This window comes from Jaculus jaculus, chromosome 8 (genome assembly GCF_020740685.1).
Source record: "Jaculus jaculus isolate mJacJac1 chromosome 8, mJacJac1.mat.Y.cur, whole genome shotgun sequence".
Classification (NCBI taxonomy): Eukaryota; Metazoa; Chordata; class Mammalia; order Rodentia; family Dipodidae; genus Jaculus; species Jaculus jaculus.
In genome coordinates, this window is record NC_059109.1 from 24,372,525 (window position 1) to 24,398,665 (window position 26,141).

Genomic DNA, 26,141 nt, shown 5'->3' on the forward strand with positions numbered 1-26,141 from the left:
CCTCTTCTTCAAACTTGACTTAAATGATGTACACAACTATATAGAGTAACTTGTGAAAGTAGGTTATATATAACTTAAAATATAAAATAATTTATATGAGCTTACCTCAAAGTCAAGGTCTGAGTATCGTGATTTTCTTCTCTGTTGTTTGTTTTAAAGGAAGGAGAAAACCAATAGAATTATGTTTAGTCATTTAAACAAAATGGAGATCATCATTTTCAGCCAAGACAATTTGCTTCTTTATGTTATGCACATTTCTCACATAAAACCTTTTTGTGATTTTGTGATTAAATATATTCCATATATCATACAATTTCTACCCTAAACTTTTAAAATTGAAGGATGAGTATAATATCACATAGTACTTTTCATCTTGACTTGATAACCCTAATTTTCAGAAGGAAAAACATTTGCTATAAAGATGCACGTGCGTGCATGCGCGCGCACACACACACACACACACACACACATACACATCAATCCTGAGACTAGTTTTATTACAGCAAATGCACTTTATCATCTCAGAGGATTAAAAATGCATCAAAAAATAAGCTAGGTTATTTCAAGACATCTACCAATAGAAATCTAGATTTTTTTGGTTTTTTGAGAAAAGGTCTCAATATGTATTTCAGGCTGACCTAAAACTCACCATCCTCTTGCCTCAGCTTTTAAAGTGCTAAGGCTGACTATAGGCTACTGCCACCAAACCTACTGAGACTTCATTTCAGCCAAATCTTCTCTGGCTTTGCTGTCTTAACTCCAAAGTCACACACATTTGTTAGAATTTGATGGCCCTTTAGCACAGCAATATCTTTCTTTCAGCCATTAGGAACTAGGATTTTTTTTTTATAATTCTTATTTAGTCAAACAAATAAGAAATATTCTACACCCCAGCAAAATGTCTAACAACACTTATCTGTTTCTGAATGTGAACAATTTCCACATTTAATTATAGATAAATACACCTTAATGAAATAAAGATCATGTGGTAGGCCTGATAAAATAAAGGAACATGATTACAGTTCCTTACAGAAAAGAATGCAGCTCTGTATGCTGACATGTTTGCTGTGATGTTGCTATTGGGAAGGCATTTCTACCATCTGTACGAGGAATCCACAGGTTCTGAGAATGGTTGGAGTGTAGAGGAAGATGCCTATAAATTTGTAAACACCTTTATACTTTTAGAGAACAAAACAAATTTCCTACACAATTTTTCTTTCTAAAGAAATATTTTGTTACTTTGATATTTATTTGAGAAAGAGAGAGTGTGTGTGTGAACAGGCACTCCAGGGCCTCTACCTGCTACAAATGAACTCACAACACATGTGCCACTTTGTGCATCTGGCTTATGCAGGTTCTGTGGAATCAAATCTGGGTTCTTTCATTTTGCAGGCAAGTGCCTTAACCCCTAAGCCACGTGTCTAGCCCCACAGTTTTTTATCTTCGAGGCTTCCCCTCACCTCAGGGTGACAGGAGATAAAACCTAAGGAATATGTCTAAACATTCTGGTAAATTTCCCCTTTGTGTATTCCCCTGCTCATATTTCAATAGAATGTTAACTTCACTAACATAACCTGGGGAGTGTCACAGCCAAGGTCAATGGCTGACTGCTCTCTGTTGTGAATGTTGCTCATCAGGAGAGATGGAAAAGCACTCGTATACTTTACTGAGAAGTATCATTACATTTCTGCAGCTAGGCCTAAAATTGCCAGGATAAAACTGGAACCCCCTTGTTGGAGCCTCAAAATGTGTCTCGGTAGACGGAAGGTCTAAAAGAGAATTTTTATTTTCATTTCTTCTAAAGCAGAAAGTGTCTGACATAATTTCATCATAGTACAGGGGCTGCAGGAGGAGAATCCAGTTCTCCAGGGGGCTCAAGTTGCCAGCTGAAAGGATGCTGTTTTGTGGAATGCACTCATGAGCATGTGCAGCTTCTCGCTTGCTTTGGGCTCAGCAGCCAGCTGCCCTCACGCTGGTGACATCCTGGGAGGAGACGGTGTGTGGGAAGGCATTTAACTCAACCCTGCTTTGCCATCTCCCTGCCGCTATTGTTCTCTCACCACACTGCAGAGAAAGTAGGCTCCAGTGTGCTGTGCTTGCACTGCGATGACCTGTGAGACTAAATGTCATGTCTCCATTCTGCCTTGCATGCCTCGCCTCCTTGGCACTGTGACTCAGCAGGGCACTTTTATAAATATATGAGAAAGCAAAGCCCTTTCTTAATGCAGCAAAATCCAAGCAGGAAAACATTTAGTTTTAAAGCAATTATTATCCACATTAGTCATGAGCTTTTGCATTCGATTTTGAACATAAAATGAAGTCTTGTGAAAAAGGCTCAGTCAGCTAGAAGAACAAGGACACCTTCTGCTGCTTGCATCAAGGGGTTCTCTGCTGCCAAATGTGGCAACAGCCATATGTTGCTCGTTTGTCTCTGAATGCAAGGCAGAGCTGCCTAAGAATTCCAATGCCTACATGTTGCTGAAGACTCCATGTTATAGGAGCAAAAGGAAAAGATGAGAATTTAAAGAATACCAGAGAAAGAATCTGTTTGCAAGTTCAGATGTCACCATGGAACATGAAAATGAAAATGGATGCTTGCCTACAAATAGTGTTGCTTTCCTTTCTCTATTTAATTTAATTAAAATTAAATTCTAGCTCAGGGAACATTGCAGAAGAGGAGGTGAAAAGAATGTGAGATCCACTGTCCTCTTGACATGAACCAACTGTTGTATTCATGACCTCATAACAGTTACTGATGACCCCACAAGGCCTGCACTGTTCTGAGCCCACCAACATTTTCACACAGAGATTGGAGGAGAACAAAAGGTATGAGACAACAAAACAGAGGAAGGACTACCTGCAAAGTGGAGGGTCCTCAGCGGAATAGGGGAGGGGAGAGGAGACAAACATGATAATGTGATGGATCTTGTTCATATATTAAAGTCACCAAGAGGAAAAAACAAACAAACAAACAAAAAAAACCAAGGAAAAAGAAATTTAAATTGTGAAAAAAGGCATAGTGGAATGACTGTCTTGTAGGATAAGGGCTAAACACTAGAAGAAAACAGATTTTAATCAAGAGTCTAGATATGCTTGTAGGGGATGGTAATTGTTACAGAATAAAGAAATATTCTTACTAAAAGTTATAAAATGGGAAGAATTTTTTTAAATATTTAGAATCCAGAGGAAGCAAAAATTGTGTAAGTATGTATGTCTCCACAATACTGAACATTTCCACCTCCTGCATCTTATGAAGTACTTTTCATGAATGCATATAAATGAAGACAAGTGGACTTAAAGTGACTTGATGCTGGGCCCAGGTAGAAGGAGTTGGATACACATTCAGGTGTTCTGAAGCTAAATTCAGCATTTTCTCCTCTAGGCCCCACTACCTGCTCAGCCACACGGTCATAATCTATAGCCAAGATGCCTGGCATATTTTGCTGATTATTTCTGGAACTCAGCAGGAACAACATTCAATGACCCAGGCAGGCCAGGGATGACCATAGTGGAGTTGAGGTGCTTTCAGTGAATAAAGCAAGGTCAGATGGAGAACCTTGCTATTACTTATTATATTTTCAAGAAGAAAAAAAAAAAGTCAATGTGACATTTATTTCATAGCAAATTGAGATAGTCTATAAATAATGCTATACACCCAAATAGTAGCAGACTTCACCTCTAGATTTACTCTCCCATTGATAAATTGAATTGCTCTTGAGAAACACATATGGGAAATGGGGAGGGCAGGAGGTAAACCAGAACATCCAGTGTTATTTAGTTTCATCTGTTTCCATCCTTGGTATGTATGCAGTGTGTTAAAATTCTTCCAAAGTGCTGAATTTTGTTGAAACCATGATTGACTTACATGTTCATTCAAATGTCCTTCTGTGATCTGTGGAATGCAGTACTATATTTGGGGACAAATGTGGTTAGAAGTAATGACTCCATGACTCCATGTTTAAACAATGAGGATCAACTAAGTAGTCAAGCTGAAAATATGTCAGGGTGATATTAAAAAGAATTGTGAAGATAAATATAAACTATTCTGCCTATATATTCTTAATGTTCCAAACAACTTGAAATACTTCCTTATTCCCTGTGCATTTTCTTATTCTTCATATCCCTTTCATAACTCACCCCAACTTGTATTCTGCTCTTAACCCTCCATTAAAATTCTTGTCAAAGGCCTCTAATGAGCGCCATTTGATCAAACACCAAGGTTAATTTTCCATCCTCATAGTATTGGATTCTCAGAAGCTTTAGAAAGTTAATCAATTCATTAAAACACTCATCATACCTCAGCATTTTCTTTTCTTTTCTTTTTTTTTTGTCCTTTCATTTGCTACAGCTCATTTTTTCATCTCCATTTTCAGGCGATTTCTCATAGGATTTCTTTCTAAACATGGAGCTCCTGTGTTCCTTTCTACCCTCTGTGCTCTCCTGGCTTACCAACTTATACCATGGTTTTCAATGTGGTCTTTTAAGACACAAAATCCTTTTTTTCAGTATGTCTTCTACCTCATGGAAAATGTTGAATATCTAGTTAACCAAGACAGTGTGCTGTTTCTCACATTCTACATTAAATCCCATGGCACATGTTGCCCATTTTCTCTGGTAAAATGTATCTCTATTCATTCAGTCTTTCCCATCTAAACCTTAGCTTCATAGTCAGTGGCACTCTCATCTCAAGATGTCTTTCGTAACGTCGTCCCTTTCCTCCCATTTTCCGCTTCAAGCACTTTCTCCCATGACCTTTCAAAGCCTTCTCAGACCACCATCTCTAACAAGTTCTTTCCTTCACATCTCGTGGCTGTCAGTATAGTGTACTGTTTTTGATTACTTTTTATTTACTTATTTGCCTATTCTCTGCATAGAGTTGATTCTCTCTAGGGAGTGGATCTACCTCTACTTCAACTACCTAGCAGAAGACATGGAATAATAGTGCTCACTAATAAAAGGATTGATGAATGCCTGACAGAGTCCATTATGGCAGCCCAGAACATTCAAAAGGATTCAAAAGGATATGACTTTGTTTTCTGTTATATTGTAGCTGTATTGAGAAATATTCTGGGAGAATTTGAATAAGCAAGAGGCCTAAATATCCTATGAAAAAATCATCCTAAATAGATTGATTGACAGCTTAAAGAACCAAAACAATTTATAAGAAGGCATGCTTATCACTGATAGAAAGGAGAAACTGATTGGTTCATTTTCTCATGACCCAGCTACTCAGTGGAATACTTAGTAAGTGCACGCATAGTTGTGCCTCTCCATATCCAATTTTGGTAAAATGAATAATTTTTCAGGGATAAAATTTCAATGTTTGTGTCATGGCAAATTTAATTGGACAAGATACTATAAGATTCACAGTAGTAATAAGTTCCACTGACTAATGAATGGTACAATGACTGCCACTAAAAGTTTCCATTACAGGGTGAGTAGTGAAGTCACTCACCGAGAAAATTTTGATAGCAAATCTATTAAAATTCGCTGTGTCAATCGAGTCTGAGAATAATTTCTTTTCTAAAATGATTTTTATTCCAGCTAAGTTTTATTTGAATGCCTACATAAAAGACAAAATTCCTGAATTCAGGAGCAAAACCAAAGAAACAAAAAAAAAAAGGGAAAACTTTCTATGCACCATGTCAATGTGTGAAAAAAAATGTACAGTAAGATGTTGTTTCTGACACAATTGGTTTTATAACAGTTTTTGTTAGTGACAGATTCTTTCAGTTCCTCAGTGAGACCATAGCAATTTCTGTAACATCCTGAATATTGGTTTAATACAATGTTCAAGTGCCTTCATAGAAATCAGGCCATAATGGCAATGACATGATGATGATGATGATGATGATGATGATGATGATGATAATAATAATAATAATAATAATAATAATACAACCTTATATTTGAAATGTTCCTTACACTACTCAAAGGGCTTTCATGTAATTTGACCCTCAGACCAGCCATAAATGAGGCACCTATGAAGTGATATTATCACTAAAATATTTTACCTCTAAAACCCCATCATGCTGAGAACTCTGTATTTCACATGCAGGCGAAAAGCCAACAATGGTATCTCATTCCACCCATTTCCAAACTGAGACTGACTTATCTGAGAATGTTTTCAGGTATAGAGGTACATTTGGATGTAAGTACCCAGAAAAACTCAAGTTGCAAAATTTTCTGTTTGTGATAAAACAGTTTTGAAATGTACTATGTAAGCTTTTATCAGTTATTGTTGAAAGAAAAAAAAAAGCAAGAATTGTTAGAGAGCAGCAGAGACCACTTACTGTGTTTACGGTTGAGGAACATGTCCTTAAAGAACTCAAGTGAAAAAGGAGCGCGGAAGCCACGCAGAAGGCTATGAAATGAGGAAGAGATTCATAGGAGAAACAAAGAGAACTTCAAAGTGGGAAGGCAGTGGGACTTAATCCCAAGGGCGGGTGGGACACCCAGCAGAGGCAGGACACACAATGGAGGTGCAACACAAGGTGATGTTGAAATCAGAAAGAGCACATAGAGCTATCTATCCTTGGCCCCCAGTAGAGCTGTCCTCATCTCTGGTCTCTTGATAATGCTTCCCATTGGCTGAATCCAGCCAGAGGTCAGTGACACCGGAACCCATGCCAATCCTGAGAGATAGAGGGAAAAGGGGTGAAGGAAAGGACCATGCACCCCGCAGGTTTAGGACATGCACAGTTACAAGTCGTTTAATGAATACCAGTGGAGCTGGAGGGATGGCTTACTGGTTAAGAAGCTTGCCTGTTCCCCAGGATCCATGTAAGCCAGCTGCACAAGGTGGCACATGCATCTGGAGTTCATTTGCAGCAGCTGGAGACTCTGGTGCACCCATTCTCTCTCTCTCTGTCTCTCTCAAATAAATAAATAAGAGTAAAATATTTTAAAATAAATGCCAGTGTTTAATTCCTTCAAGACAAATGCTTACCTCCCTGATGACAAATTTAAAAAAATATATTTTACTAATTAATTTATTTATTTGAGAGAGAAAAAGAGACACCGAGAAAGAGAGGGAGAGAATGGGTGCACCAGGGCCTCCAGCCACTGCAAAAGAAACTCAGATGCATGTGCCCCCTTATGCATCTGGCTCACATGGGTCTTGGAGAATTGAACCAGGATCCTTTGGCTTTGCAGGCAAATGCCTTAGCTGCTAAGCCATATCTCCAGTCCATAATGACAATTTTAAAAAATATTTTATTTTTACTTATTTATTTGAGAAAGACAAGAGGAGAGAGAGGGGCAGAGAGAGAAAATGGGCATGTCAGGGCTTTAGCCACTGCACAGGAACTCCAGAACTCCAGATGCATATTCCACTTTGTGTATCCGGCTTACATAGGTCCTGAGGAGTTCAATCTTGATCCTTTGGCTTTGCAGGCAAGTGCCTTAACTGCTAAGCCATCTCTCCAACCCTGATAACAATTTTTATACATGTTTATAATGTATTTTGATCATACTCCCTCCCATTCCTCCTTTCTTCCTCCTTTCACTGAGCTCCATCTTTTTACCAACAAATGCTTCTCCTATTCTAATACTTTTTCTTCTTCTTCTTCTTGTGTCTGGATGTGAATCACAGAGTTTAATTAGCTTTGCCTGCATGGCAGTTGAGGTGACCAACCTGTCTCCAAAAAAATATTGATGTGCTTATGATCTTTCAGAAAATAAATGAAGAGAATTATAGTCTGAAATTCAACTTCAAGTGTTGTGAGAACCATGGTTTTTCCTTGTCTCCTCTTAGTTTTTGTTCTCCTTCCATATAGACCATTTAGATGTCACAGTCTCAGCAAATATTGTTGATTAATTGACAAAGGTGAATGTCTAAAGTACTGAGGACAAGTTCATTTTTTTTTTTCTAAAACTTAAGCAAAGTAGAGGATATCTAGGACTGGAGTCTTTCTGAAAAATTACTATTTTTTTTGACCTAACCAAAACTTTTTATTGACAATTTCCACATATAAAGACAATATTCCATGAACTATGAACATATTACTCTCCCACCACTCTCCCTTTCCCCCTTCTTGAATCCCCATCCACTAAATCCCTTTTAATCAAATATTCTCTCTTCTATTTTGATGTCATAATTTTCTCCCCTCCCATTATGCAGGTCTTGTGTATGTAACATCAGCCACTGTGAGGTCATGAATACCACGCTCTCCCTTTTTATTAGTTATAGACATACTCAGTGTGTAAACTGCACACGTTAGTACCATCCGTACCCTCATCTATGCCCCCCTCCAAAGAGGCCTTCCTCATTGGGGATGTTGGTTATGTCCATGGGGATTGTAGGCCATGCTCTGTGGGGGTAATGTCAGTTAGGCGGAAGAGGCAATGTCTCTGTGTGTAATGTTCCCAGTTGTGGCTCTAACAATCTTTCTGACCCCTCTACCACAAAATTCCCTGAGCCATGCTGGGTTAATTTTAGGTCTACTTCAATGAAGGGCTCTTTGGAGCTCTGGATCTCTGTATCTCTGGTTTGGTAAGACTTGAGTGTCCTCAGTGTGATAGACACTGAAAAATTACTATTTCAATTCCATAATTTTTGAAATGCAAAAATCAAAGATTTTTCAGCATTGTTTGGCAGATCAATTCTGAGAAGGACCAGAGTTAGGACAGTAACACATTAAAAAAAAAGACACAAAGGAATAATGGGCATTTAGAAAGTTTGGATATGCTTTTGTGCCAAGGGACTCCATTACATTTTTTTAACATTTCATACCCAGAAATTGGGGTTTAACAAAGCATGCTGCCCCAAAAGCTGGAGTCTTTTCTGTGGTTTTGCCTTTGACTGGGAGACTGTTTCTGTCTTTGTCTTCTTTTGCTTTCTTGAATAAATCCTGCCCACTCACGCACTCAAATCCCTTTTGCTTTCTGTTTCTACCTCCTATTTCTTCTTGTTTGCACTTTCCCATGACTATTGGAGTATGACTGATAACTTTCACCCTTTTCTCTTGCTTTTTTCCCAGCTTTCGATGCCAGCAATTTGGGAAAACTTCCTCTACAGGCAAATTTCCCAGTTAATATGCACATCCTTATAATATATCCATGGAAGGAGATGGGTCAGCTGGCCAGCCTCTCCTGAATCAACTTCCCAGAGTGGATGCAGAATTAATCTCTCTTGCCACTCATAAAAAAAAAAAAAAAGTTAAAGGATCAAACTGTGTTATTGCTTAGGCTTCATATCCTCAGGTCCACCCTTTCACCAAAGGCTCCTGAGTGTTTGATCTTTGAGCTCCACTTTTCACATATAGATACTCTGTCCACCTTTTTGTCTTTCCTCTATTGCCACACTATCATCTTCCTTACCAGTTGGCCTATAGATACAATCTACAAAGCTAAGAAGTCTACTTGGCCTTGCATCATCCTGCCCCTAAAGAAGACGAAGATCAATCATTTGTCTTCATGGACCACAGTCCTACATCCGAAATTTGTCAGTTGTGCTTCTAGGTTAAGGGTTTCATTCATTTCATTTCCTCACCTAAAATTCTGGCCTGTGACTTTCTCTTCCAGACAGTACAGAATTAATCAGGACAGAAGAAATTCTCCTAGATTTGCTATGCACTTGCTCTGTCATCTTGAACAAATGCTTTTATTTTTAAGATACAACAACTTTATGCAAGAACTGTTGCAAAAAGGGGTGGTGAAGATTGAGTAATTCATGTCTCAATGCAATTTGAGAATCTGTTAATAAAAATGTCGTTTAAATGAAAATTTTTATCATTCACCCCAACATCTATATATTCTCTTTTAGTTTCCTCCTAAAATGGTCACCATAAGCAATTACTATTAATCTCCTTAAAAGAATAAAAAGCAGGAACTGAATTTTTATTCTGCATTTCCTTCCTGTTTAAGATGTGAACATTGTGATGTGTAAGACATTTAAATGGAGACCTTTTGGCTTACCTACAGTTATATATGTGATAGTAATACTTAATAACAAGGCCATAGAGATTTAGAAGAAGCACATAGTGAACCAAGTAATACCAGGAAAATACACTCTATTGTTCAAGTGTACATACCAATCACAAACCCAGCAGGATTTTTCAGGCTGTTAGATATCAAATATTCTCATACCAACCAAAATATCTTATTGCAATTCTTTTCTAATTTCCTTAAAACCTTTGAAATATCCATTGTGTAGGGAAAACATCCACATTATTATCATGATTATCGTGATTACTTCTGATGTTAGAGATTATTGTATGTATACACTCAAAAACTCTTGCCTTTTTTTTTCAAGGTAGGGTTTCACTCTAGGCCAGGCTTACCTGATGGCCTTGAACTACCAGTGATCCTCCTACTTCTGCCTCCCCAATGCTGGGGTTAAAGGCGTGCACCACTATGCCCAGCTTACTTTTGTCATTTTGCAGCAACATTTTGTAGTTAATATTTATGTGGTCACTATTGCAACAATCATGTGTATCTCTATGATGTGAATGTTGCAAGTAACCATTCTGTCAATTATGAAAAATAGGACTTTTTTTTTCCTATCTGCAGTTGAACTTGTCTTTGCTGCTTCAATTCTGTGCTTTTAGTTCTGGGAATAACTCTGAAGCTGGTTATGCTTAGAAACCCTGTTCTGCCTGAAACTGATATAAAAGTTAAGGATTTCTCTGAGATCCCATTTATGCTCATATTTTGCTCTAGAATTTCCTTATCATCAAGTTGAGATAACCTTTAAATCTTCACTCTGTTAACTATAGTTATCTCCCCTCTGAGGATCCACTGTGGTGTTATTGATGAAGTACACAGCGTGACTTTGTGGAAATTAGAGGAACCATTGTCTCTGGCACTTGTGGATACTAAGTTACCAGAACAATTCTGATGCAAAAGACAAGAAACCTATTAAAGTGATTTTCTCTAAATAGTGTCTTATGCAATAATTTACTACATTAAAACATAAGAAATACATATAAAAGAATACATGTATTGCAGCAGGTTTACAGCAAAACTTCAGGATACAGGACATACAAGTTACATAAAACAGGGTATGTTATTAGAAAACATGACATATTCCTTGGATCTCACTTAGGTAATTCTAATACAGTATGCAGAATAGTGCTAACTATTAGCAACTTTGTACTTCATGGGCACAAAAATGCTGAGAGGAGTTTATGTCTTTATTTCTTATGGTCTTTTGAGGCACCAAGGCCATGGTTGACTCTCATTCCAAAGTGTTAGTATGCCTGAAATATATCCTTCTGATAATTAACCATTTAAGACCAAATCCTACTGTCTATCATTCTGTAACAGCCAAGAGCAAAACATTTATTCTGAATAATACTTATCTAGTATAATAACTGGTTTACAACAGTATAATTGTGCAGCTCAGTAAAACATCCCAATTTTGTTATTTTCAACAAACGCCCATGGTAGAAAAAACTTAGATGTGAAATTAAGTTTGTAAGTTATCAATATACTGTGTTGCACAATAAAATGTCCTCTGGACCTGGGAAACATCAGGAGAGAGTCTTCTGTATTTTCTTTGTGTGTGTCCTGCTCGGTTTCCATTATGATAGGATTATGTCTGACAGGCATCATGTTAAATATAGCAGGCTCTTTATCTTTTAATATCATCTTGCACCAGGTAAATTTAATATATTACTAGAAAAACTTATATCTAGAATTTTAATACCAACATGTAAGAGATTCTTCAAATGCTAACATGATCTCTTTCTCAAACACTACAACATGTGGATCAAATATCAAAGAAATTTAACATATCACTTACCTCTAAAGAACTCATTGATATTGTTGATCCTGTTTCACTTCTTGACAGTCCAGGATTATCATCCAACTCTGAGGCCATAAAATTCTTTACAGCCGTGCGAGGCTCAAAGGGCAAACTCTGCATATGTTCCTGGGGTGCAAGATGTTGATCCAAGTTCATATTGAACTGGTCCATGACTGGGGGATTCATATTGAATTCAGGATTTACTTTGTAGTGCAATAGCCTTTCATGTGGCAAGGTTTCCATGCCAATATTCATTTTGCTTTCCTCTTTCATTGAAGGCTGGGTATTTACAGAACTTCTGGGCATCACAATATAGTCACTTTCCATCATTCTTTCTTGAGGGTGGACTATGTCCATATCAGCCCCTCTTAAGTTGTCATCCGTGCATAAGTACACAGTTCTCCGCAGTTCACTGTTGTCTTTTTTCAAACACTGATTGCTCAGCTCATTCATACTCATGGGCATGTGCAGGCCAGTGGGCTGCTGGATGATGACTTTGGAAATGACATTCCCAGGCAGTGTTGAGTAGCTCAGCCCTTCAGGGTTGGTTCCTTTTTCTTCTTCATCATCATTCAGAGAAATTCTGGAGAGTGTTCCTGTTATGGTTGCTGCTCGGCAAGGACCGATATCCTTATGGAGAACTGTGAATTAGAGCATGATTGGTCATAAAATAAAGTGAATATCTATTTTTAGTATTGTATAGTATTTCTCTTCTTACTACATAGTGCCTTAATAAAATAAAATAATAATAAAATAACTTTTAACAAACTTATTTGTTCAGGGTCCAGATTACTGAGCCTTTGTTGATTTTGTCATACTGTCATAGATCACCAGTAGCTCACAGGTAAATCTGAAAGCTGATTAATTGGTTTTCAAACATCTCAGTACCTAGCCCTTAGATAATTCTGCAGCATTTCAGGAAAAAGGTGGGTTCCCAGGATGGCCTCCTAATCAGTCTACTTTAAAACATTTTTATAAAATTATAGACTTTGTTCACACAAATTTATTTTTCTTAAAATCTTCCCCTTTAAAGTGTTCTGGAAGTCCTATTTATTTAAAAAAAAAATCTTGAAAGAGGAAACAACACTGGGTTGAAAATTTCCTGTAAAAAAACATGCATGTTAAAAAGTAATGAGAATTTATGCATTGAAATCCATGTGCTGAAGTAGTGACAGGATTCAAAGACATTTATCACATTCAGTTACATGAAGACCAAAGAAAATGTTTTTCAAGATCAATCATAGGCCAAAACACTCTATGGAGGGCGCTAAAATTGCCAACTGAGTGTAAATAGGAAAATAGTAATAAAAAAAAAAGTATACAAGTCTTTGAAAGCTACATTTCATTTTTTATGCCTGAAATAATGGTTTTTGATCACTTGCAGAATGAGTGGGAATAAAATGAAAACCCAAACCAAGCAAAGCAAAAACAAAGTTAACAAAAGAGCTGATATATTTTTAATTTTAATATTTATTTATTTATTTTTGATATTTTGAGGTAGGGTGAACTAGCAGGTCGACCTGAAATTCACTATGTAGTCTCAAGTTGGCCTCAAATTCACGGCAATCCTTTTCCCTATGTCTACAGAGTGCTGGTAATGTATGAGCCAACACTATGCCTGGCTTGGATATTTTATTAAAAAATGTTTTTGCCTTTGAATAAAACAAAGCTATGCCTTGTGCATAATAGAAGCAGAATTACTTCAGTATGATTTAATGTGAGCAAATGGCCAGTTGTGAGGATATGGGAAATAAGATTATGAAGAAACCTTCCATGTGAGTGTTAGCAGAGAATACACGCTGATGGACCCTGTCTACCTAGCAGAGCAGTCATCCTTGGAAACTTCACTAGACCTAGTAACTATAGAATATTTAATTAATGAAAGCAAGAAAAGTTTCAGACATATGTGGCCTAGTATCATTTGATATCTAACCAGAATCATAATTATTATGAATTACCAAAGGAGTATAAAATAGGAAATTGTGAATATATTTCCATTTTACAAGGGAAAATGCCTTTAAAATATTTTAAAATATGCACCACTCAAATTGGTTTTTTAGAAGTATTGTATCTAGTTATTATCTTACTGACTTTTTATTTCACATACCACAAAGTCATGTCAAATCTTCATCTATGTGTTTTTTCTTAATCTACAACAAAATTGTTGATCTTTACAAACTATTATATGTAAAATTACACAATGTTTAAGTTTTAAGAAATTATTTGTAACCCTAATGTGGCATCAGAGGCACTATCTAATCAGAGCAAATTGGGAGGCTGAAGCAGGGGGATCATGAGTCTGAGATCAGACAGAAACTTATAGCCAGATCAAAGCCAATCCTAGGCTATACAGTGACACTAAGAAAACAAATCTAATCTAATTAATATGACAATAGATCAGTAAGACATTGTGATTTTCAGCAATAGATATTAATAAAATCATTATAGTGTGTTAATTCACTTAGTAATACTATAAACAAAACTGTGTTCAAAACTTTTCCAAATTCAGGAAAGAACATTTTTAGTTTCCAAATTTGTACAAAAATTAATCCAAAATTTATATCAGTAAAATTTTAAAGAAAGTTATGGGAGCCACTCTTAAAGTATGATAGTTCCAGAGAGAATTTCATACATTACTAACAAAATATAAACTCTAAATAACTTCTTAGTATTGAGTATTGATTTTATATTATGAATTTACGTTAGATACATTTAATATTGCAAAAGTGATCTATAAAGTTGTAGCCAACATATGTTAAATTGGCACTGTAGCTATGTTTATTGAAAATTCACATATATGAAATACATGGGGAAATGTAGTATCTACTTTATGTGAGTTATACCTGTCTCATAGATTTTCCTAAAACTGTAACTGAATTTTGAATCATACATAAATCCACACCCTTTACCCATGGAAACATAATGTTGAAACATAACCATTAAGAGAATTGGTTAAGTTGTGAAAGGTAAAACAGAAATAAAAATCAAACAAAGCAAAAGCACCTGAATATTTAGCATAACCAGATGGATACTCAAGCATTTTTAGAAGTGATTTTCAGCAAAATTTAGAGGTTCTGGAATCCATAAAATGACACTTTAAAATTTTATGTATTTGAAGATAAACAGATTTGCCACCACAAACAAACTTAAATCCATGCACCGTTTTGCACATCTGGCTTTATGTTGGGCACTGGAAAATTGAAAGCAGGCCATAGGTTTTGTAAGCAAGCACCTTAACCACTGAGCAATCTCTCCATCCCCAGACAGGTATCTCTTGAAAAAAGAAGTCTCCTGATAGGGTAACTAAGTAGGATATTGTACAAATATGAAAACAGAAAATAAAAATGTTACCAAAATTTTTTACTAATATATTTCTACTGGATTGTATCATGAATGCTAAATTACAGTGCAGGTGGGAAAATGTGGGGGGGGGGCACTTAATAAAAAAGAACATTATCATACTAAAAGGGTAATATCACAGCCTTGGGAAAATAGTTTAATACGGTGGTACTCAAAATGTAGGATATATCAATTACCTGATAGCTTCTAAAGACTGGTATTCAAGCCCACAGTTTATGACCCATAAAGTCTGGGGTAGGGCTTCAAATCTGCTTTTCTAATAAGTTCCAGGTGGCCCTAACACTGCTTATCTGGGAGCTGCACTTTGATAAACACTGGTTTAATTTGAATAGCTGTTAAAGATGAAATATTCTGCTCTCATCCGTTTAATCTGTCATGGAGACCCATAAAAGAGTACATAAAGAGCTGGACATCATGGCACACCTTTAATCCCAGCACTTTGGAGGAGGATTGCCATGAGTTCGGGGCCACCCTGAGACTACATAGTGAATTCCAGGTAAGCCTGAGCTACATTGAGACTCTACCTTGAAAAATAAAAAAAAATAATAATTTATTTTTAAAAAATGGAAGAAAGGGAAAAAAAGTACACAAAGGGGAAAAGAACCTAAACTGAAGATGGAAGATTAGGGATCAAACAGATAACTAATTATTCAAAATAAGTTCCAGCCTTCTAACCCGGCCAACCATGCCCTCTAAGGGCACCAATGCAAGTGAGTTTAGAGAAATTAAAGAAGGTGGCTAGAACAAAGGGAAAGATCTTATCCACTATGCAAAGAGAGAACTGGAAACCAAACACTAGTGGAATGTGTCTTGGCAATATTTTGTTAGAGTTTTTTCATTAGGAAAAGAATCCCCTCTTCCCTGAACAAGTGCACTATGGATTGTCAAATCATAACTGTTATTCTATGTCTCTGCTGCACATATACTATGCATACTTTGTTAAAATTCAAGGAGAATATGATATTGATCTCCTATATGGTTGTATTTATGTAAAATAGGATCTTATGCATAGATTTTTAATGGTTATGGGTTGAATATGAAAACATATCATGGCAGCCTGGAAGCCAGGTAAGGCATGCTTTACTGAACACAGTAGGTCTCTATAACATCTGACATGACATTTATTGCCTTTATCAACAGCTCAGAAAAAGACTTTGAAGATATTCTTATCAAATTGTCAGTGGCCACACACTATCAAATGAATGCTATGCTGAAAGAAGTAAAAGAACAGCAAGTAAAGATAACTGAAAAGAAGACTGTTAAACCAGCAAAACACACCAAAAGCAGTACTTTTATATAATCTTTGAAAGTGAATCCTTAAAATCTCCTATGATATCCATATGAAACATGTTATTAATAATAATAATAAAATGATGTTGGAATATGACAAAGAAAAACTCCTATGAAAGATGTCCTAGGGATTTTTGTTGACAAGTTGACATTTGTAATAAAAAATAAATCTGATGTGAATGTTGGCTGCACTAATGAAATCCAGAGCAATCTGTGATGAATCCTGGATAAGTGTACATGCATCTTTGTATCAACATTTATAATTATTGACAAATTGGCATCTTTCTGGGGAACTATGCCTGAGAGGATTCTATGAAAAATGAGTGATGGCACATGGTTTTTAAATCTAGAAGAAAATAAACAAGTCTTGGCCTGAGCTCAATGATACTTTATTTCAATTATTTAGGTACTTAGATGAAATATATATGTACATTTATTACAATATATATCATCAAGACCAAAACATAAAAGGTAAAATGACATTTATTTACACAGAGTTTGAAGGATCATTTTCCAACAAAAGTCCAAAATATCCTCTGGTGAGAATGTATCTAGTGGCTGAAGGATAACCATGAGGTCAGTGGAGCACTAGCCCTGTAAGTTGGTGTGTATATATATATGGCTTTTTCTCTCTTCTTTAATGATAAGACAATTAACACACACACACACACACACACACACACACACAGAGTCTTTCATCAGTCTATACTCCATGTTTGCTAAAATCTGAGGATCAGAGAGGCTAAAATGACTCTTTTATATTGAACAACCATTACTCAGTGGGATGGGAGATTTATGTATTAAGCAATGATTTTCTGCTGGCACAGTGCTCTCAATGAGCCAGTCTTAATTTCTTTCTTATTTCTCATTCTTTCTCTTGCCACCCTCCCCGCTGCATACATATCCCTGCTATTACAATACTTCTCTTTACAAGATTTCACTTATTTACATATAGTGATATGTGATACATAAACAAACAAAACCTGCAAAAAATTATTCCACATCCCTAATGATTTTATTTTTAAGATCTAAACATTCTTACCTGATCGACAAGCAATGTCTACATCCTTTTCAAAGTCTGTCTGTAACAAGAAATAAGGTATAAAATCATCATTTAATGAAGGCAGCAAATGCTTTTAAATATTCAAGGTAGTTTCTCAAAATAATTTGATCATTTTCAGGAATACTTTCTAGAGCGCAAATGTTGGATCAAATCAGTAGAAATATAGTGTACAGTTTTAATAAGACATCACAATTCCTAGGATTATTTTCAGTATGAAAATCTGAAAATGACTGGATTTTAGCTAGGACTGATAACTGGGGCCATCCTAGCTGCTGGAGGGAACTGCAGCCAAGGATTGTAAATTCAAGGCCTGCCTGGGATGCTCAGTGAGACCTTGTCTCATATAAAAATTAAAAGAGAAAAGGGGAGCTGTTGGGGATGTGACAGGGATAGCCTAGAATGCATAATGCATTATTCAATCCCCATTATCAAAAACAAAAACGAAACATACTTTTAATGAAATTGCTAAATACTAACAAGATAATTGGGATGTTCTCTATTTAAATATCCTTAAGTGTCTTTGGTATTGCTATTTTATGCAATCAACTTGACTATATTGCTTGTAATATAAATATCCCATGACCCAGCTTTGTTAAATGTATTCCCTCTCCTGGCACAAAAGGCTTTCAGATAGTGAACTGAGATTGAACAATACTCTTTTGGTTTAGAATCTCCTGGATTTTAGTTCCAAATTCATATTATTCATCACAAATTTATTATTTTAAACAAATCAGCTTATATTTTAGAAATGGTATTTTCTCAGTCTTGGCAACTACCATATCACTATGTTAATTTTATGATGCCTAGCCCAAAAATGTTAGTAATAAATAAATAAAATATACTATGAAAGCTATTCAGCTTCTGGGTTTTTTTGTAAAATATTTTATTTCCTTATACAAATAAGTTTCATGCAAATCTGAATTTAATTTCACATCAGCTTTTGTTTTGTGGTTATTGTTGGTTGGTTAGTTTCTATCTTTCTTTATTTTTAGACGGGGTCTTGCTATGTAGTGTAGCCTGGTCATGAACTAGCAACCTTCCTGCTTCATTCAGCCTCCCGAGTACTAGGATTACACACCAGCAGTTCTGAACTCAATCTGATTTCGATGACAGTTTAACTTTTACCTCATTTATAATATTCACCAAAGTATACATGCCTACAGTACTCCAGCAATACTCAGGGTTCATGTACGCTGTGGATCATCAGTAGATGGGAACATCCTCCTTATGCTTTAGAATGGTGGTCCACACTTTTCTGGTCATGGAACCACCAATGCCTGTGAATGCCTTTAAAGATACTGGAATAGGTAGGGCTGGAGAGATGGCTTAGCCTTTTACTGATTGCCTGTGAAGTCTAACAACCCTGGGTGGAGGCTCGATTCCCCAGGACCCACGTTAGCCAGATGCACAAGGGGGCACACGTGTCTGGAGCTCGTTTGCAGTAGCTGGAAGCCATGGTGTGCCCATTCTTTCCCTCTCTCTCTCACTCTCTCTCTCTCTCCCTCCCTCCCTCTCTCCCTCTTTCTCTCTCGGCCACTTTCAAATAAATAAATAAAAATGAACAACAACAACAAAATAGATACTGGCTTAATTGACCTGTGTAGCTCTCCTCATCTGATGATTCTACCATACAATCATGCCTTCATACTAGAGGTGAAGGGCCACAGTGTTACTATGGGTAAATCATTGCTCCTAATTCTGAGCAAATATGAAAGTCTCTGCAGTTCTGCACAGGACACCACACTGAACAACTAAGTTGAACAACTGCAGATCATGGCTTCTCAAGCACTCCAGATAGAATACTTGGTATCAAATAGAATACCTGGTATCCAAAGATTAAGTCTGTTAATAAACTAAAGCCAAAGTGGGATTTTAATAAATACTCTTACTAACAAGGAATGAAAATATTATTTCTCCAGAAATCACGTCTTAATGAACAGAGAGAAAATAAAAGCTCACCATGATTTGTGCATGTCCATTAGGAAAAGAACTTGAGGAATCAGCATTGATTGGATCCTGGCAGTTTCTCAATCGGCATCTGAATGCATCTTGAACCTGTGCAGAAGAAAGAAAACAAGAAGAGTTTTGCTGATTTGGATTATGGTCATATGCTATGTATGTTGGTCATCTGCTCTGAGAAAGTGTCTATCATGTTTTTCTTTGGTCTAACACTCATATTGTTTATTTCTTAGTAAAAATACTAGTGTACCTAGACTTTTCTCTATGACAAGGACATTTATCACTTGCCAACATCTATACAGGGAAGGGCTAAGAACTCCTAACCTATCCATATTACCATAGCTAGCTCAATCCTAATCATTCCTATCAGAGGATAGATTTTCTTCCCTTGTTTACAGTGTATGTGTCTTTCCAGGGGGAATGTACTATTTGGAAGACATAATAGTCACAACGGCTTTAATTTAAGCCTTATGGAAGCTAAAATTACTTAATGAGCTTTTGAGTAGAATTAATTTAAGATTTTTCCTTTTATGTCTCACATATGTATCCTTTGGGGAGACTATTTCTTTTTCCTTTCAAGTGCTATGTCCCATGATATAAACACAGGACACAATGAAAAAAAAAAATAAAAAAGAAAACCAAACTGCTTTATTACATTTATGGTTGATCATCTTAGGAGAAAACAAGTCACTTAACCTGAGCAAATTTCCATAATGAACACCCAACTTGATTCTGGATGCAGCACAAATATACCACAAGAAAGTTCTAGACTATTGCATTAATTCCTTTATTAAAATTATCAGTAATCAGGGCTATAGGCTATATACAAATTGTTGATAAATTTATAAGCAGCCACATATCCAAAATAAATGGCCAAGTCATTTTACTTCACATTTCTGTGTTTGTCTGACTTCTATGTCTCTGGTATTTCCCCTTCTTATGTACTGTAATTGGTTTATACTGGATTAAAAGACAAAGCATCGATGATATTGTATTTTCCCTATTATACCAAAGTGCTTTTATAGAGATACTAACATAAGCACCTGTAGATCTTTGCTTTTGAAAAGAGCAGGTATAAAAAATCCTGCCATTGTCTCAGTGTGGTGTATGCATAACATACATGCTAGCTAGAAAACAAACAAAGTAAAACAGAAATCTGAGTCCATTAATTTGTTTGGAGCTTTCTACTTCCCTCTTGACCCCCTATTTCAAAATGAGAGTCATTAATACTCTGCAAAATAGCAATTTGAATTTGGAAAGTGGCATCGAGTGTTTGCCACTGCCTGGCCTGTCAGTCCAATGATGAGACTTACATACAAATCCTTTTTCTCCACTTGAGGTTCTATGCTCAGTGATATAGAACCCTAATTGCTATGAAATAGAACTATGGTGAGAACAGTTCTCTGACCACTCTTCCATTCTATGAGACTACTACTTCTAAACCTCAGATTCCTGAATCAACCCAGACAGGTAATTTCTTCTTTCTTTTTTCAAACACATCAGTAAGAGATACAGCTGCAAACAAATATACTCTGATCACGATCACTTTTCTTTAAAACTAGATGAATAGACTTAGGTGTGATGGTGCACACCTTTAATCTCAGCACTCTGGATTCAGAGGTAGGTGGGACCACCATGAGTTCAAAGCCACCCTGAGACTACAGAGTGAATCCCAGGTCAGCCTGAGCTAGTGTGAGATCCTACCTCAAAATACAAACAACAACAACAAAAAAAAACACAACTAGATGAATAGGAGGACTGAATCAGATATGCCTGGGACAAAGGGAGTCTTTCAATGGGAATGCTCTCAGTGCCTCATTTTTGGATCAAGATATCACTTCTGTGACTTGTTAATAATAGAACATTGATACTTAGTTCTGTGTTTGCCAAAACACCACTTTATTTTCTGCTATGGAGAAATTTGAATTTAAAAAAAAAAAAACACTACAAGAGTATATCTTTTTTTTTACCGCCCATAAACTAAACCATCAGTAGTAAAATAGACACATGCTAATTTTCTGTTTATGCCTCTAGACAACTGTTAAAGAACAACAACAAAATGTTGCTTTCTTGGATATTGTCACATAAAGATTCCTCTCGGTTCTATTCTAAATGGTAACATACACAAAATATGAAACATTGTGGTAATATTAAGCATTGACAGGTTCTTACTAACAACTCTTATCATTAGACCTTCCATGCATAATTGTCAATGATTTTTTCTGGTTGGCATTAAAATACGGAAAAGTTTCGGTAAGTTTCTCTTTAAGATCACTGTCTGGCGGCTTGAAGGAGATGTAAAAGAAATCTCTTTTTAAAAACATATGAACATGCACATGCACGCACACACACGCACACACACACGCACACTCAACTTTCAACTAACAAACTTTCAAGTATGACAATGGGCTAAGGGCGTTTCTGCACTGGATCATGGTGTCAGCCTCGTGAGTCAGTTCATGCCCTTCCTAAGAAAGATAACATAGAAAAGCCTACAAAATTTTCAGTATATTCAAGGGCATCTTAAGGACCTTGCAAATGCCATGATTTCAGAATTAAACTGAGACACTTTCAGTGCTGTGTATAGCTCTAATTCATAAAAATTTCCAGGGGGAATTTCACTGGATTCCAAGTGATCCATTTAAATCTTTACAAATCTGAAAAAAAAAATCATTTGAAGCAATCTAGATGAAAAGGCATTAGATATTTTTCAACACTGTGGGGAAAATTATTAGACAAATATCACACTACACATTTTTGTATCTTAGAAGTGGCTTCAGGCATGACAGTATCTGGAAAAAAATTGAGTTATTTGGAAAAATTTTGATAATTGAATTTTCTATCAGTTGAAAAAGAGTTTATCTTTCATGAATTAATGTGAATTGTGCTGATGGAGAAATGGAATTATTTACCAATTAATACTATAGAAATTTATTCTAGGCAAACATTAAAAGGTAAATAAATAAGACAAAAAATCTAGTTCAAGCTATGCCATACTGAAATTAAAATCTCTTTTGCTAAGAGTCATATGTATAATACCAAACTGTCTTTCATTCACTATTTATGGAAAATAAATCACTTTTTAAATTTAAAAAATATTTTATTTTTATTTATTTATTTGTTTGACAGAGAAAGAGGGAGGGGGAGAAAAAGAGAAAGAGAGAGAGAGACAGAGACAATGGGCATGCCATGGCCTCTAGCCACTCCAAATGAACTTCAGATGCATGTGGCCCCTTGTGCATCTGGCTAACTTGGGTCCTGGGGAATTGAACCTGGGTCCTTTGGCTTTGCAGGCAAACACCTTAACCACTAATCCATCCCTCCAACCCCAAATCACTTATTTTAGGTAACAGTTTCATAAAAAATTTATTACTAGATATTATCATTGTAAGTCTCAGTTGCTATGAACTAAAAATTTTAAAAATTACTTGAGGGCTGGAGAGATGGCTTAGTGGTTAAAGCATTTGCCTGCAAAGCCAAAGGATCCCTGTTTGACTCTCCAGGACCTATGTAAGCCAGATACACCAGGGGGTACATGCACCTGGAGGTTCTTTGCAATGGCTGGAGGCCCTGGTGTGCCCATTCTCTCCCTCCCTCTTTCTCAGTTAAATAAGTAAATAAAACATATTATATTTAAAAATTGCTGGAGGGGCTAGAGAGATGGCTTAGTGGTTAAGGTAGCTTGTCAATGAAACCTCTGGACCCAGGTTCAATTCTCCAGGTCCCACATAAGCCAGATTCACATGGTAGCACATGTGCCTGGAGTTTGGTTGCAGTGGCTAGAGGCCCTGGTATGCCCATTCTCTCTCTCTCTGTCTCTAATCAAATATATATATATATATATATATATATATGGATATATGCATATTAAAATTACTTAAGAAGCAAATATAATGTTTAAACAAATCAGTGGATAACAAACAATTATGGCATGGTTAATATCTAGCTTATGATTTTTTAAAATAATATCTGTAGTAGGTGTTTTTAATTGATGGTCAGGCAGGATTAAGTACCGAAAGGAGAAGCAAGGAATATATATGTAACTATCTTTGAAGTATTTAGAAGACTTTAAGCAAAGCTAATGGCATGTTGTGAAATGAAGGCAAGAATGGCAAGAGACATCTTCCGATAATAAAGCTACCAGTGCTTTTTGTTGTCACCGCTGTCTCCTGTAAATCTCAAACTGTGCACAACCAAGTTTTTCCTGACTTTCAAGTCTCCTGAAGAAGCTAAGAGCCTCCTCCTTGTGTGCATGGATTCCTGGATGAGACAGGAGTTGAAAGAAGTTTGCAAGGGAATGTCTCGCTCCTGCCTGTCCCCCATGGGGGAGCGGGGGTTCAGTTCTTCTCAGCAGCTGCAAGCTGAGAGCTCCTCAATTGGTCCTCACCCTGGAGGCGGCTGGAAGTGTGTCATTGTGAGAGTCAGAGCCAGGTTTAGAGCCTGCTGGGGAAGAGCACCACACACTGTTTGGCAGCCTTGCAATTTTGAGAAGCCTCCCAGGAAAGAGCTGTGGTTAGAAACGGGCGGTATTCAGCTGCTAAGCTGCTCAGAGCCAGACTCTTCACCAGCTAAAAAGGCAGCTTTACCTTGATCTGCCTTTCTTTTTCTTTCTTTCTTTCTTTTTTTTTTTTTTCAGAGAATCATTTCTTTTAAAAGCCAGAATTATCAATGTTTTATTCTTGTAATTATTTTACATTATTTCCAGGAGGAGATGATTGTTTCTTATGTGAGGGTATTTTTTCCCCTTGAATCAGTGTCCACTATTGCTTCTACAGTTGCATACCTGAGCAAATAATGCAACTGTTTTAAATGCAAGATTATATTTTATATGACTAAATTATTAAATGAATGTGTTAGTCTCAGTTTCTTAATGATTATAGCCTATTCACAAGCAACATATATGGCTTGACATTATTAAAATAGTATTTATTTATTTACTTTAAGAGAGACAGACAGAATGAGCATGCTATGGTGTGCCAACAAACTCCAGACACAAGCGCCACCTTGTACATCTGGCTTATGTAGGTTCTAGGGAATCAAACCTGGGTCCTTTGGCTTTGTAGGAAAGCACCTTATCCTTAAGCCATCTCTCCAGCCCTATTTATTTTTATTGACAACTATATAATATGAACCTATTGTAAATCTGTACTTATTCCCACCAGCTATACTCCTGTGGTCCCTCTCCCCCATTACACTGAGGTTCCTCCTCTGTGGGGTTACAAGTAATCACTATGTGGTCATGAATGCACTGGTCAGTCTCTTTGGGGGTGGAGAGTTCACCTTCCCACTCTGTGGCTCTGACATTTTCTCCCCTCTCTTCTGCAGTGTTCTCTGAGCCTTGGAGGTCATTTTATAATAAAATATTATTTGAGGGCCCAAGGAGATGGCTCAGTAGATAAGAGTGTTCGGTGCATAAAGCATGAGGACCTGCGTTCAATCCTTAGAAAAACATATAAAAAGTATAAAATATAAACAAATATTACTTGACTTTACCCCACTGCAAAGAAATAAACCAAAGACAAAGCTTTTTCTTTTCCTATACAATAAAAGATACGGACTTCAGTCTGAGATTTCAACTCTACTGAATCTTCATTGGAATCCTCTACCACTTAATGTGTAAAATCCTTGAATATTTTTACTTTGAAAATACTTTTTTAAATATCAGTTGGGAGGGACATATAAGTTTCTTTAGATGATATGTCAAATACATGATCTGAAAATTCTAGCAGCATTTCTTTAGCATGCAACTGTGGGAGAAAAAAAATGGGAATTATATTCCAGAATCACACTTTGTGTGTTCACAGGAGGCTGTTCATATTAGGCTCGTGTCATAGCCTTTGAGGAAGGCCTCACTTTAGGTACAGATGAGGACACTCAAGCTTATAAAGCTCTAGTAATCTGCTCAAGATCACAACAGGTGACAAAGCCGAAGATGGAACCATGTCACAGCGTTTGAAAGTTAGCCCTTATTCTAAGGCATCATTCTGTCTCTACCCTCACTTTCTCACTAAACCAAGAATAGGATCCTTTAAGCAAAATAATGGACCCAAACAATTACCTTCTACTGGCCAGAAAGAAAGTTTGCCTATTGTAATATTTTTTATGATGTACATGAAATTACAGAAAGAAGTGACCCAATAAGTTTTTCTTTGATTCCTATAATCAAGACATTGAGCTTCCTGATAGCACTGTGATGGTATCCTTGCTAGACAGAATCCTGGGACTGTGGGAGCAGAAGGAAGCAGGACCTGTCTGTCTACATGCCTGTGCCCCACTCCTCACTGTAGGCAAAGCACCATGCTGCTACCAGAGAGGGGAAGACTTGGGAGGACAACAAGTTGGGGTTCTGATAGAAGCATTTAGGGTAACTATAAACCACAGTTGGATGCTAGCTGGTAGACATGCCAGAGTTCAACCTGTGGAATAAGCAGCCAGGGTCTGAGCATAGTAACTGATGATGCTTCATGGATTTGATTTAATGCTCTTGTTAACCTCTTCTGCATCTGCACAAACCTGGACACCCTGGAGTGAACACTGAGACCACAGCAAGTGTTCACTACATAACTGAAATCATAAAAAGGCAGGAAGGCCTAATATAAAAGCAGTAGGCTTTATAGCCCCTTCCTAGGAAACAGGATGACAATGAGGAGCTTGAGGTGAGGTTGGTGATTTGGGAGGAAAGGTGTGTACAACTGGGAACTTATTGTCCTTGTTTGTGGT

General features: G+C 36.7%; 1 protein-coding gene across 3 annotated transcripts in view; it reads right to left on the minus strand.

Moving 5' to 3' along the window:
• The window catches only part of Adgrb3 (adhesion G protein-coupled receptor B3), a 772,147-nt gene that overhangs the window by 16,844 nt on the left and 729,162 nt on the right, over positions 1-26,141 (minus strand). For all 3 annotated transcript variants that reach the window (XM_045156936.1, XM_045156937.1, XM_004653066.3), the window contains 4 exons: positions 19,422-19,517; positions 17,442-17,481; positions 11,747-12,390; positions 106-141 (listed from right to left, as the gene is read on the minus strand). In XM_045156936.1, coding sequence (XP_045012871.1) covers positions 106-141; positions 11,747-12,390; positions 17,442-17,481; positions 19,422-19,517 — 816 coding nt within the window. The remainder of the gene's footprint in view (positions 1-105; positions 142-11,746; positions 12,391-17,441; positions 17,482-19,421; positions 19,518-26,141) is intronic.